This window comes from Corapipo altera, unplaced genomic scaffold (genome assembly GCF_003945725.1).
Source record: "Corapipo altera isolate COAL_440 unplaced genomic scaffold, ASM394572v1 24b, whole genome shotgun sequence".
In the NCBI taxonomy this organism is placed as follows: Eukaryota; Metazoa; Chordata; class Aves; order Passeriformes; family Pipridae; genus Corapipo; species Corapipo altera.
Window position 1 is genome coordinate 13,034,122 of NW_020884888.1, and position 15,121 is coordinate 13,049,242.

The 15,121-nt window shown below is 39.0% G+C and overlaps 1 protein-coding gene across 4 annotated transcripts in view; it reads right to left on the reverse strand.

Moving 5' to 3' along the window:
- Positions 1-15,121, reverse strand: part of SEMA5A (semaphorin 5A) — a 329,773-nt gene that overhangs the window by 70,142 nt on the left and 244,510 nt on the right. For all 4 annotated transcript variants that reach the window (XM_027643929.1, XM_027643930.1, XM_027643928.1 and 1 more), the window contains 2 exons: positions 14,767-14,910; positions 7,091-7,238 (listed from right to left, as the gene is read on the reverse strand). In XM_027643929.1, the coding sequence (XP_027499730.1) occupies positions 7,091-7,238; positions 14,767-14,910 (292 nt within the window). The remainder of the gene's footprint in view (positions 1-7,090; positions 7,239-14,766; positions 14,911-15,121) is intronic.

Below are 15,121 nucleotides of genomic sequence, written 5' to 3' on the forward strand. Positions count from 1 at the left end.
TGGCTGGCTAGTCACGAAGAGTTTAGGAATATAGTTAGGTCATGTAGAAAGAAAATTAGAGAGACAAAGGCAGAATTTGAACTCAATTGAGCCACTTCTACAAATACATCCATAGCAAAAGGAGGGGCAAGGAAAACATCCATTCTTTGTTGGACATGGGGGGAACATAGTCACTAAAGATAAGAAAAATGTTGAGTTACTTAACACCTTCTTTGCCTCGGTTTCCAACAGTAAGACAGGTTGGCCTCAGGACAGCTGGCTTCCGGAATTGGTAGACAAAGACAGGAAGCTGAATAGCCCCCCTGTAATCCAGGAGAAAACAGCGACCTGCTGAGCCACTTGGATCCTCACAAGTCTATGCAATCAGATGGGATCCATCCTAGGGTGATGAGGGACCTGGCAGAAGAGCTCCCAAGCTGCTCTCCATCATTTACCAACAGTCCTGGCTCACTGGGGAGGTCCCAGATGATTGGAAGTTGGCAAATGTCATGCTAATCCACAAAAAGGGCTGCAAAGAGGACCCAGGAAACTAAAGGCCTGTCATCCTGACCTCGGTGCCTGGTGAGGTTATGGAGCAGATCACACGACACCTACAGGATGGACAAGGGATCAGACCCAGCCAGCACGGGCTTAGGAAGGGCAGGTCCTGTCTGACCAATCTGATCTCCTTTTATGATCAGGTGACCCACCTGGTGGATGAGGGGAAGGCTGTGGACGTGGTCTTCCGGACTTCAGCAAAGCCTTTGACACTGTCTCCCACAGCATTCTCCTGAAAAAGCTGGCAGCCCATGGGTTGGACAGGGACACTCTGTGCTGGGTTAGGAACTGGTTGGAGGGCCGGGCCCAGAGAGTGGTGCTGAACGGGGCTGCATCCAGTTGGTGGCCAGTCACTAGTGGTGTCCCCCAGGGATCAGTGTTGGGCCCAGTTCTGTTTAATATCTTTATTATGATCTGGATGAGGGGATTGAGTGTACCATTGGCAAATTTGCAGATGACACCAAGTTGAGGAGAGTGTGGATCAGCTGGAAGGCAGGAAGGCTCTTCAGAGGGATGTGGACAAGCTGCAGAGATGATCTGATTCCAACGGGATGAGGTTCAGCAAGGCCAAGTGCTGGGTCCTCCACTTTGGTCACAACAACCCCCTGCAGCGCTACAGGCTGGGGACAGAGTGGCTGAAGAGCAGTCAGGTAGAAAAGGACCTGGGAGTTTGGATTGACAGGAAGCTGAACATGAGCCAGCAGTGTGCCCAGGTGGCCAAGAAGGCCAATGGCATCCTGGCCTGGATCAGGAACAGTGTGGTCAGCAGGACCAGGGAAGTGATTCTTCCCGTGTACTCAGCACTGGTGAGGCCAGACCTCGAGTACTGTGTCCAGTTCTGGGCCCCTCATTTCAGGAAGGATATTGAGGTGCTGGAGCAGGTGCAGAGAAGAGCAACAAGGCTGGTGAAGGGACTGGAGCACAGGCCCTGTGAGGAGAGGCTGAAGGAGCTGGGGTTGTTCAGCCTGGAGAAGAGGAAGCTCAGGGGAGACCTCATCACTGTCTACAACCACCTGAAAGGAGGTCGTAGCCAGGTGGGCATCGGTCTCTTCTCCCAGGCAACCAGCAGTAGGAAAAGAGGGTACAGTCTTAAGCCCTGCCAGGGGAGGTTTATGTTGGATATTAGGAAGAAATTTTTTACAGAGAGAGTAATCAGACATTGGAATGGGCTGCCCAGGGACGCAGTGGAGTCACCATCCCTGGAGGTCTAAAGATGAGACTGGATGTGGCACTTAGTGCCATGATCTAGTAACCACAGCAGCGTTGGTTGAAGGGTTGGACTTGATGATCTCGGAAGTCTTTTCCAACCCAGCTGATTCTACGATTTTGATTTTTTTTTGGTTTTACCCTGTTTAATTACTTGTCATTGCTTACAATTGCAATAGCATATGCAGCACCAAAAGAAGGGATACTCTGCTTTGCTAAACTTTTAAAAGATAAAAAATCAGCTAATACCCAATAGAGTTTACATTATAGACAGATAAGAAAAAAAAAGGATTGGAAAAGGAAATGAGCATAAAGTAGGCAAACTTCATATAAACAATACAATTTCCTATACTTCATTCTTGTGAGATTGTTTTCTGATTTTGCAAGAGATAATTTTTCTTAAAGCAAATGGAAAATTTAAAAAGAACTGTAAAACAAAAGCATAATAACTATCTTATTTTCTGGTCCTTTTTCTAAACTAGATATTTCAAATTTGTTTTGTGAAATGGCAAGTATTTTAAAGGCAAACTGTTCTTTCTGTTGGACAAAGTACTTCTGAAAACCTTTCATCTTCAAATTCCTTTTAAAAGCTTAATGAAAGAAAAAAATGCTGACATTTGGTTTTTTCCAAGACATCTTTTTCATCTTGTGTCATAACAAGAACTCTAGGATACACATAGTTTTTCTTCACAGTTTTGTGTTCAGCATAATTCCAGAATGTTGAAACAAAACCAACAATAACAACGACAACAATAATAATAATCGATTAATGAATAAGCAACTATTTCTAAGAAACAAATATTTTATTTTTTTAATTTCACAGGAACACCCAACATGGTTTGTTCCTGTATGTGGAAAGTATATACCCTTTACCAGCCTCCCAGATCCAAAACTAAAATTAATATATATATTAGTATGACTGAAATGAGAACACTGACATTTATAAACATAAAGTATGTCATCCAACTTGAGCCTCAAACTAGATTACTCATTTCAGTAATAATTTGTTTAAAAAGTTATTCTTTTATTACTGGACTGAAGCAAATTCAAGTGAGATTATGCTTCTCAAGGGAAAAGAAGCATTTGCTGAAACAAATGTACAACTTATCCGAGTATGCTGTAAAATCTGAAAATGTTTGTCCTTTGAGTCATATTAGCACAGTCCACAGATTTCCACAGTTCCTTCTCTAGCGCATGTATCACCTGCATACATGAGACTAATACCTGTTTTGTGATCCACTTAAGCTTTTCATTACTAGATTTTAGCTGCTCCTAAATTTGGCTGTGATGGTCCTATCTCTTATTAGACAATTTCAAGCCCTCTTTACTAACTCTGATTAACCTGAAGACTTTAACATGTTCTTATGACTTCAGATTTTGATTTTAAGCTTCATTTTTTTGACCTTTATGAGTCTCTGTGGTCTAGTTCTCCTACATCATAATAATTTATGGTTTTCTATATTCAGTGAAAATGCCTTCGGTCCTAACTCTGTGGTCACCCATTTTCGTGTTTTAAGTGCACTTCAGCAAGAGATGTATCTTTAAAATATCATCATGGTTTTCTCTCTTTGAAACATTTATATGCATCAAAAGATTTATCATTATTATTTTATAAAATGCTAGGTTGGAAATAATAGCAGGGAACTCAGTATACTAAGTCCTGATAAAAATCCTGAAGTGTCTTGGCTAGTATCTGCTATTAGACAGATAAAGCCAAGAAACCAACTGATGAGAAACATTCCAAAATTAAAACACAGGCAGTAGCCACCTGCTGTGATATTACAGCCTAGGAGCAATATTATCAAACCAAAAGGAAGAAAAACTGTTCATTAAAAATTATGTGGTATAAATCATTAGGTGGACACAGACGATAGCCATTAATATGGTAAATGCTTCAAAACGAGGACACCCAAATAGATTAGGATTGGCTATACTGCAGTTTCACAGCCTGGTTGCAGACTGGAAAACAGAAGAGGCAGGTTCTCCTAGGAAATTAAATCTGGTCCCCTAATACTGCTGGCAAACATGCTGTAAGACTGCCTTTCTTAAGCTGTATAAAAACAGTTGTTGTTGTTTTTCTCCCATGATTCCCTATTGAAAAACGGTTCTAAAACCAAAGAATCGGCATAGTTGAAAGGGGTCCCAAGACAGCATTTAGTCCACTCTGCACCTCTGATGCATCAAAAATTTCTTTTCATTTCAAGATGAAATGAAGCCTAACATAGTTACTATCTTCTTGAATAATATGTTTGCCAGTCCTCTGTCCTCTAACAGTTTTTCTTTTCCACTTCACAGGCCACAGTTGAAGAGTGCCTATGGCAACTCATGCTGTTCAAACGTTGTGAAAGTTTTACAAAGTTCAGCCTCACTGAAGAAGGAAAACAAGAAACCTGGAGAGTCTCTTTATAGTTTAAAGCTATCATCTAACAGTTGAAAGCGAGAACTGGGCATTTTAAGTCCCTGACACTATTTTCAGCTATGTCTTTAATTCACTTGGTAAATGTTTGGCTCATAACATGTTTTACTCCAGACGAAATAAACAGTAGAAAAGGTAGATTACTTCCACTGCAACTCTTCCTGAGATTATTTAGCTTCCAAAGTACTCAGAGGTAGTCAGAATATAAGTTTTTTGAAATAAATTAAATTCACTAACTATCTTGCACAACCTAAGCTGAGTATCACTACAACCAGTAAAGAACAGAAAATAGTTGTAATAAGACACATTAATTTCTCCTTTATTCACTATGGTAAAAATTCATAATTCTGTTTTGAAAAATACATACCTACAACAATAAAAACAAAAAAATGGTTGAAGTACACAAACATTTGATAAATAAAATAGTTTCATATGCATGCTCCTCATTCATAGGATTTTATTAATATAAATATTTAATCCATTCAATAATTACAAGAAGGTATAAAAATATTTCTAATTGCTTTCTTACATTAATGAAATAAACTCTTAGAAGCAATGAAGCACTTTCTTCTCCAGGTACACTTAGCGACAAGGTCCTGCTATGGCTGCAAAACCTCTGAGTCAAGACAGACAACTGAAAAGTTCGAACTCACTGAAACTTAAACAGAACAGAGACTTTATACCCAAATCCTTTGTCTTGAAGAACACAGGGTTTACAGAGGATTTCTACCCTGGATGGCTTTCCATTGGTGCCTAAGTTTTAGCAACACAGCTGTGTACTCCAAAGCTAAGGGCTTTTTTTGAAACCATCAACATAGTAGTTTACTAATTAATAAGGAATCTTCAAAACAATTCCATAGCTGAACTGGTAACTGTTCTGTGACACAGCAGGGAATGTGCTAAGACTGTTAACAAATGACAAGGCCCAATAACACTGATCTCAAATCAGTTACAAAATAGGAAATTTTTGCACTTAAGGCTTTCCTGCTTTCGTCATGGAGCTTTCCAAGAAAATTAGAGCTACGTATTTTCCATTTCAGACCATGGGAAGATTCTGTGCAAAACAAAATACTGCTTTCTTTCAAAACATTCTTGTGGGATAAAGAGGGATGAGACAGAAAACCTTCATATTGTGCTGTTTTCTGTGCTTGTCAGGAAGGTTTGACAGTAGTTCTAGACCATATGTCTGCTTTTTGTGTACCAGCAGGGGGAGACAAATATTTTTGAAAACTGGATATAATTCTAAGTTATTAGGTTAATTCTTAAAGTTCAGCTGAAACAAAAAACCAAACCTGTTGGATGTTTTCAATCTACTGAAAATGAAATTCTATCACTAGAGTAAATTTTAAAAAGAGAAAAAATCCTGGGAAAATGCACAAAAAGAAAAAGGTAATAAATTATCCTTTCTTTTGTATTTAATTACTGCCAGTCTAAGAAACAGATATGATGTCACAGATGATGACAACCTCAGAATTATGCCTACTCTCTGAAATTAAGGCATGTAAGAATTGGTCTTATCTGTGGAAAAAAAGTATTGTTCTTCTACCTCTTTAATATCCTGAAACAAAACTGAGTACATGTTTCTTGGTGTGCAATGTTAAGCCTGGTCACTGAACATAAAAAGTCTCATTTTTCCTTTGAGCTGTGCTTATTCTTGTTCACTGGTGAGACTAGCACCACCATCTGTCATTCACCAGCAGAATTTTTCTTCCACAGTTTTGGCCACTTCATATTTCCACCTAGTTTATGCTTTCTGAATAAATATCCCCTTCACTGACAATCCAGAACAAGCTTTCAAATTATCATGGAAGAGCACCCCAAGGTTCATCTTTTGACATGAACCTACACTTGCTAAGCCTTTGCTTCAGCTTCTAACACTGAGGTTATCTTCCTAGCATGCTGGAGTGAACATCACCCTTCTCTCTACATGTCTCTACTGTTTGTCTTGTTTCACCCATATACTGCTATGTATCATCCCATTCACCTTCAAGAAAACAACGTCCCATTTTGATGTTCCCATCGCTCAAAACCTACAACCTATATTTGTTCAGATATAAGAAAAACCGCCTACAAGATTTCCCATATGTTTTTCTTAATAAATTGGGTATCCATAAAGTACATCCATTATTAAAATCATTCCACTGTAGCTTAAAAGCCTGACAGCTCTAGGCAGCCGCTGTGCTGATTACTATTGGTATCTAATCTTACCTTAACATTTTTCCAGTGCTTCCGTGTATTCACCGATTGGCTTCTTATGTATTTAGATGTGCAACCTATCTTTTCCTCTGCTGTACAGAACCTGACACAATGGAGTCCTGGGCTCATAGCTAGAGTTCCTATGTACTCTGGTCATAGAAATAAAACCCACCATAAACCCACAAGGACACATCTGCGCTAACCTTGCCTCAGGAAACTAATTTTCTAGATGACACTGTGAAAAAGCTGAATTATATATATTTCTGTTTGATAAATTGTGTGTATTTTAGCACATCCAAGAAACACAGAGACAAAAATAGTCTGGTGACTACTTAGGGGTAGAGCTTATAGATATACACAGATGCTTTATCACTAATGCCCTATGGACATAGGGTATTAGTGATAGGACAAGAGGAAATGGCTTCAAGTTGTGCCAGATCAGGTTTAGATTTGACATTAGGAAAAATTCCTTTACTGAAAGGGTTGTCAAAGCACTGGAACAGGCTGTTCAGGGAAGTGGTGGAGTCACCATCCCTGGAAGTATTTAAAATACATGTAGATGTGGCACTTGCGGACACAGTTTAATGGTGGACTGGGTAGAACTGGGTTAATGGTTGGACTTGATGATCTCAGAGGTCTTTTCCAACTTAAATGATTTTATAATTCTATGGCATAGAGACATCCATGGCATATGGCCATAGGTATGTGCTGATGGGAAGACTGAAAATTACTCACCACGTTGCAGCCAGGGCAGTCAAGACCATTTTCACATGTCCTACGCCGTGCCTGGATCCCTCCTCCACACTGAGCAGTGCAGCGCTCCCATGGACCCCAGCTTGTCCAAAATACATGAGGGGGGCACAACAAGTGCTCATTGCAGTACCTGTGAGAAGAGACAAACAAGGAGGCAAAGAATCTATTTAGTATCAATACAAGAACTCCCTGAAAAGCCTCTCATTTGCATAATTCAGATAGATGTTTATACAAGGAAGTATTCTATACAAAGGGCCTCTCCCTATTCATCAAGCACTGAACTAACAGTTGTCACACTACACAGTGTTTAAACATTTGAGGGTTTGTATTTTTTTTAGGCTGCAATTGCGTGGGTGAAGCATTTGTTTGCTTTATTCAGTGACTACACAATCCATGCAATGTAACCATGCTATTGTACTGCAAGCACGTAAGCAAGATTGAAAACTACTTTATTAAAACCAGTTGTGGCTATACATCTGGGGTAGTCAAACATTTAGGCAGGCAGTCTTTTATCAGTCTCCAGCTAAGAATTGATTAGGATCCATCTCTCTCATCTTCAGAGAGCTAAACTTGCTTTTTGCTTTCCACAGCGTCTCTGCTTTTATGGGCAAAATAAAAGTTAAAACATTGATTCTAGGCATAAAGAACTGTACTGTTTTCATAATGTTATTACTTTATCTTTTAAAAGGTGTTTTTAGCTATTATAATCCTTGAAGGATTTCTCAGTAGGCTACAAACTGATTCAGGGGCCTAGTAGGTTCTTGAGGGAGGCAGGAATATTTTAATATTGAGCTGTCATTATTGTAACAAGACATTCAGACATGTGGGAAGCTCACTTTTAGTGAGCTTTTTCATTTATCGTAAAAACCAAAGATTTCTGATTTTTCGAGCGTGCCATCCAAAAACTCTAGCCACAGCATATGCTGGTTTTTAAGGAACCTCTACACAGGTCTAAAGGATTTGGGCCATCAGCAAGTGTGATGAGGGGTCTCTAAGAGACCAAGCTCTTACTTCAGATGAAACAAAGCCACAGCAGATAGAAAACAGACAATCCTGAAGGAATGTTCTAATATTTTATGGATGAGTCTAGGTAGCTCTTGCTATAACTACTGACTGTTCTGAACAAATAAATCAATCTGTTACAGTATTTCCTCTGTTTTTACACCAGTCATCCAATATCCAATGCCTTCTTTTCCTTCTAACAAGTTTCCATCACTTTGCACTCTCCTGCAATGAAAACTGATTAATATTCCAGTTATTCATTTCTACAAAAAGAGAAATGACAGCATGAACAGTTGTCATTTATCGCATATGCTGGAGCCTATGATTTAAACTTTGTCCCTAGGTCTGAGAAACTCCATCAAAATTTAAAGGTAGGAGTGGGGTAAATAGGGGAGTGATAGTTTTCTGTTTCTGTATAGCTAAGAAAATTATTAACAGCTTGTGCTGACCTTTCCTCAGCAACCTGAGGAAAAAACTCCCCAACCCTCAATATTTATGAATCTGGTGTCTCAGAATTCTTCAGTGAGTGATTTGGGTAAATGCTTTTCAGCAGTAGCTTATACATAAACTACCCTTTTTTCCCCTTCTGTATTGTTCAGTACTTGCAGTTCACAGTTCACATTATCCATCATTAAATAAGTATAGGAATGTTCTGCACCTGGATATTCTTTCCCTAAAACTCCAACAACTGAACACATTCTTTGTCACATGCAGTCATTTATGTGAATGTTTGTGACAGTTTGTCTCTGGGAGCATTTGTTGAGAGTATGTACTCATGTAACATCAGCATTTATTTAGTCAAATTAGTACATATTTTGCATAATTGCATTAGTTCTTAATGAAGATGTGCTATGCCAATTTGGGACACACACAGCAGGGCAAAGTAAGTCTGCCATAAAGCTGAGAGTTACTGATGTTCAGCTGTGCAAAAAGTAAAATTAAGGAACTCATCTTGCCTTAAAATATAGGCATGTACAGTGTAGCTGTCTAAAAATGAAGTAGTCATCTATACTTGAGCAACAGATCATGGAAAGAAACAGCCCTGCTAAAAATATTATTTATGTCACCCTATGTCTAATGTAGGTCATATAAATACATCCCTCAGTGTACAGATTTCTTTCCATTGACTCTAAATGCTGCATGGGAAATGGACATCTAAGCTCCCATTACAGACAATGGAAATTCGGTCAATACAAACTACAGTGATTAGAATGATTAATTTGAAGAAATTTAGGAATATACAGCAGAAGAAGACAAATTACTGTTCTCCACAGCCTATATTGAGTAGATTTCTACAGACCATAGTGAAAGTTCAGACAGCTCATGCACGTATAAGCACTCACATTTATGAACACCTGAAGTTAGGTGTGACAGATCTTGCTTAGATGAGAGATGCCACAATGCAGTGCCTCTTTTAGTGCCTATGTGCCCTACCACCTACTCTCTCATTTAAGCAGGACACAGAAAAGACACAGTAAGCACTTCAAAGCCCTGGCAATTTTGTTAACCAAGACTATTCAAAGACGCAGATGAAAAAAGCTCTAAAATCTCTATGCAAACTACTTCAGTTTAGGAAACAATTTTTTAAAAAAGCCAACACCAGAAGTGTCAATTTTTCATTTTCTTCACAAAACGAAAAAAAACAAAACCCAACACAGCATACAAGTGGAATCTAATTTTCATTTCAGCCAGCCAGCCAGCCTCTGAAAACATCAGGTATGTTTTCACAGCTAGAGACATCCCTGCAATTGATCTTTGAGAGCTGTGCTACAGCATGGGTCTTTGAGCCAAGTTTCATTATATCTGTTCTTGGCTGCATTTCAAGTCACTCAGCAACCCTTTTTCCCTTTTGCTCTTTCTTCCCCTCTTAATTTTGTTCTCAGGATCCACTGGGCTAACATTTTACAGTAATTCAACAAAACATGCAAGAAACTTGAACCTGTGAAACCAGTGCCCTCTCCCCTAACTTAACTGCAATGAGGTCAGAAGGGAGAACAGCCTAGAGAAATGTGAATGTTATATTATGACCCTTCATGTTTTCCCTTGCAGTGAACCCAAGTTCAAATGCCTTAATAAAGGAATTGTCATACTGGGGGAAGGGAGAACATCCTATGTCCAGTTTTCTCCACAGCTACTAGTTCCTACAGTAAATTTTACACCAGACGATTTCAGTACAACTGGCATTACTATTCTTGTTCCTATAAAAATCTCAATCTTTAGTAAAACATCAATTTATGCAATTTATGTCAGTGTTGCCATGCAGCCCTGAGTACTACAGGCACGACAGTTAGAAATATGTATTTTTTATTTGACAGAGAGATGTTATTTAAACAAATACTTCTTTATTTTGAGCTATATTATACCACCATGTATTTAAGAAAAACAAACTAGCCTTCCCATTCCTATGAAACGTACTGTTACGTGGTGGGTAGTTGTGATTATCAGCTGGTGGCTTACTGGGAAGCACAGACAATACTGAGGCTGATGGGAATGTCAGATTTCTTTAGCTGAAGGCAGACACATGACACACACATGCCCTATGGGACTGAAATTTTTGAATTGGCAGAAATACCTACCCAGGAGACTGTGGAAGGTGGCAGGAGTTGGGACATGTGGTCCCAGGGACTTTTGTGGAAGAGGAGGGAGCAGAGAAAGCAAGGAGGACTGGAACTCCCACTTCCTAGCAGACAAGACGTCCATGGGACTGTAAGCAAGCCTAAGGCCTTGTGGTGTTTGATCTGCTCTGCTGAAGGGAACTGGGCTTGTTCACATTGCTCAGAAACAAGCAGTGCTATACAGAGCAAGGATTTGACTCTCAGCAGTTCCTCTTTCTCATGGAAACAAGCTCAAAAGCTAAATGTCTGTTGAGGATTGTGTACAAAAAAAGAAACGTGACAACATCTACTGCTTCTAACCTTCTCATACACCCCAAAATATCCAGGGCTTTCAGAGGTTTACTCCTCATCTGCAGCCAATTTATTTTTCTAATTGCCACTGGGTTTTTTTCTTTCTATTTTTTCCTGTGTAATAAAAGATAAATACACCCACTGAAAGCAATTTTAATGTCCTCCATGTCTGCACAGATAGGAGGGAGACCAGTGAACTTAATGAGGTCATATCTACAGCATCTTCCACAGAAAGGACAAACATTCTCACTTCATGATAATGTCAAGACAGGATACTACAGACTCTGTATGCTAAGATCTAGAGAGTTTTCCAGCAGCTTCAGTGAATATTTCTCATACAGGAAAAATCAGAAATTTTTACGCCCCTAAGGATTTCATCAGGATGTCTTCCATCCGGAGTCTTGACTTCAAAATTATTTTCTGATTAGCAAATTTTCTTAGAATGTTATTTTTACTCCCTCTCCATATTCTGTCTAAACGCACATCAGCTGCACTTTTAACCTATTTTTACAAGGGAAATTTGCATTGTAACATGAGTATTTGCTGCTATCTCTCAGCTGCTTTCCACCCCACACACACCCCTTTAGCAGCAGATCATGCAACAGTTTAACCTATCTTCAACACTTTAAATTGGTAAATATTGCCACTGATTTCAAGAGAATGACCAGCAAGCACAGAACTGCCTGATAGATTAGCCATGATAGGATCATGGCTTTCATTCGGTAGAACAAACATAACCTAAACAAACACTTAGCTCTTAACACATGAGCAAATACTTTAAAGATGAATATATGCATTCACATCTGCAGGTGAATTTGCCTCAGATATACACTGCCTTTTCTGTGTTTGCTTTCTAAGGAGTTATGTACTGGATTTCTACTGAAATCACTGTTTGCTGAAAAGCTGTTTTAGGGTTTGGCATGATGTTGGCTGTGGAAACTGAATCCTACCTTTATACCCCTGAACATGTGAACGTGATTAAAGTATGTGTGTTTATAAAGACAAATGCACACGATGTGTAAACTAACTAATTCAAATTTTTACTAAGAATGCACATATTTTCATTATAAATATGAGCTGGGTCATTAAGAAAGTAAAATGCTAGGATATTTAGAAGCATCGATTGATTTAAATGAGAAAATCTGAGAAGTTGTTTTTTGCACTTTGGATACAAAACCAGTAAATGTTTCTTAGGATTTACTGCATATGTAATATTTGTTCAGCCTGCCTAAATGTACTGGGCTCAATTCTCAAAGGAACTGTTTCCATTTGCTGTACATGTAACTCCAATAGGAGCGAAATGGTCAATTAGGACTACTGCAAATACTGGCACTCCATTGCCCTCCCAGCTAAAAACTCACTAAAAGCTGTAAGGGCCATGAGGACACATAAAGCCCTAATGGCCCCAGTCAGCTTCACCTGGAACCCCTGCCCACACCCATGGGCCAAGAAGCTCTATTCAACCTGATCCTAACCACAGCTTCTGCCTTAGCTTCCTACCTGGACCTCTCTCATTGCCATGATATCACCTATGATACAGACTCTTGGTTGGATCTGGTCACAATCTCCAGGCTTGCCCTGTTCCCCTGCTGGGGGTGGTGGGCTGGGCCCTGGCTGGTAAGTTTCCCAGGACTCTCTGCTTTTTACAGCTCTGAAAAGATTTGTCCAAGTACTTGGCTTAACACCGACAAAAAATCCTGGCAAATAACTGATGCCTCATTCCTCTAACTGTTTTACAAATTATTTGACAAAATTCTCTAACTTATCACACCCTCTGGAAAAAAAACCCTACTTAAAATCTTATAAAAGTATCAGGACATAACAGAGATGATAAACAAAACTAGGATAGAAGGAGGAAGGTCAGCTGTGAGCAAGCTGTGAGTGAGAGGAAGGTGCAGGGCCAGTGAGAGTGAACAATGTTTCAAGGAGATAGGAAAGAGTGACAGAAGAACTATGAGAGAAACAGGCATCCTGCAGTAAACTCACAGGCACATACATCCCAGATTGCTGATGAACTAGACAAAGAAAGAAAGGACAAATAATCCACAGGCTACAAAAGCAAAGCAACATAAGCCTATTGTTCCTTCAGAATTGTTATATACCAAAATTCATTCCTTATTAGCTGCCATTATTTCAACTCATTATAAGTACTACTTTCCATTTTATAACTGCTTTTACAGTGCACCCATTGTCTTAACACTCAACATATTCTGCTATAATTAAGAAAATATTTCCCACAGTTTTCATTATTTCTCTGAAACTTCTTGTTGGACTTTTATTCCATGTGAAACTAAAATGAACAATGACTACTAACATCTACAGTCCATCACCAAAAAGTCTATCTAAGCTAAACTACTTTTTTCTATATTTAGTCTCGTTGTGTCCTTCCCTGAACTGACCTCTCAGTCCAAGAAAATCAATAACTGTTATTCGTGCTGGGACAGAGCTAAGTAACAGCAGATAGAGTCTACTTTGGTGGTGATGGCTTTTTGGTTGAGCAACCTATTTTCAGAAAGTAATTTACAAAATAACAGAATGCTCTCCACTGTGATGAAATGACAAATATTCATGGCCCTAAAAAAGCAAGGAATGCTTATGTGTTCTGCAATACTGATCCTTTAAGAGTTAGAAAGACTGGTGATCCATTAATGTATAAATGTGTGATGCAACAATGCAATTTCTTCAATGAATCTCTTAATCTGAAGAAATGCCAGAGTTGATGTTCAATTAAATGCCTCACTGAAACTCATCATAAAGATTACTGAACTTTATTTTCATCCAACAGCAATATAGGATACTACATCATCCGTACATAAACATCAAAGTAAGCTCTAAGTGCATAATGAGAGGAACTGTATCCGCATACATCTCTTAGAACTGATGACTACAGGACTCCACATTCTTACACCAACACCAGTCTTCTGCTATCCAGCCTTCTGGTATGCCTCTAGAAACAACATAATGCACACAAGAGTTGCAGTTTATCTTTATATATTCTAGCTTGATTTAAAGAAATATTTAATTCCTATTAAAACTGCGAACACAAAAATTAGAGACGTTAGGGTGCATGTAAAATGGAATGAAAGGCCTGAATTTGACATTTGGAGCTAGTGACAAAATACTTAGTCTGGTGCCAAAGCAGTACATGATGAAATCAAAATCTGAGCTGACTTTATATGCTCAGGGGTTAATATCTATACAAACAATTAAAAAAAAGCCCAAGTATGAAACCTTACTAAAAGATATTGGAGTTCATGGTGTATTATATTTATTGAACAGAAAACAAAGCCCTTGAAACTTCCTTTCATGTTATAGAAATGCTTAATTCATCTATGACAGAAAAAAATGAACTCAAAGCATCAGTAACATAGTGCTGTGACCTTATTATATTTTGCTCTGAATTCTTGTCTTGAGACTGGGCAAGTTACAATTCAAACACAGTGCAATCAATTTTCAAGGAGAATCAATTTTCAGGGTCTCAGGGGACAACAGCACGTTGCTTCAGCAGAAGCAACTGGCACTACCAGGAGCTCTCAGGTGGCTCAGAAGGGATGAAGCTAAGTGAAAAATGAAAGATCTGCCGCAGATCCAGAGCCTTGTTAATGGGAATACTGCTACTGGACAGCAGTGAAGTTAAAGAGAGTGAAAGGAAGGGGAAGAGAAAACCAAGGCAAGTAAAAGATAAAATGTCTTATGGAATACAACTGAGCAGAAGAAATTAAAACAGACAATAGAAGAAAGATAATTCACCTCTCCTCACGATTCTGTCCCACACAGACGCGTCCTCCATGGCGCGGGGTTGGATTGCTGCAGGAACGCTGACGAACTTGAAAGCCTATTCCACAAGTGGTACTACAAGGTGACCAAGATGTCCATGGTGTCCAGCCTCCATTTCTGGTAGAATAAAAAGCTCAGGCTCTGTCATCTGTTATACATAGCGAATGGCTGATTAGGTGTGATTGACAGCAGAATCTGGCCTATTAATATATCTGTAGAAGTCATTAATAGCGCATTGTGTTCCATTTCTTCAAGAATACTGAACCAAAATAAAGGTACTCTGATTATTCCATATTCTATGCTTTGTAATCAGCAACTGCTAAAATTA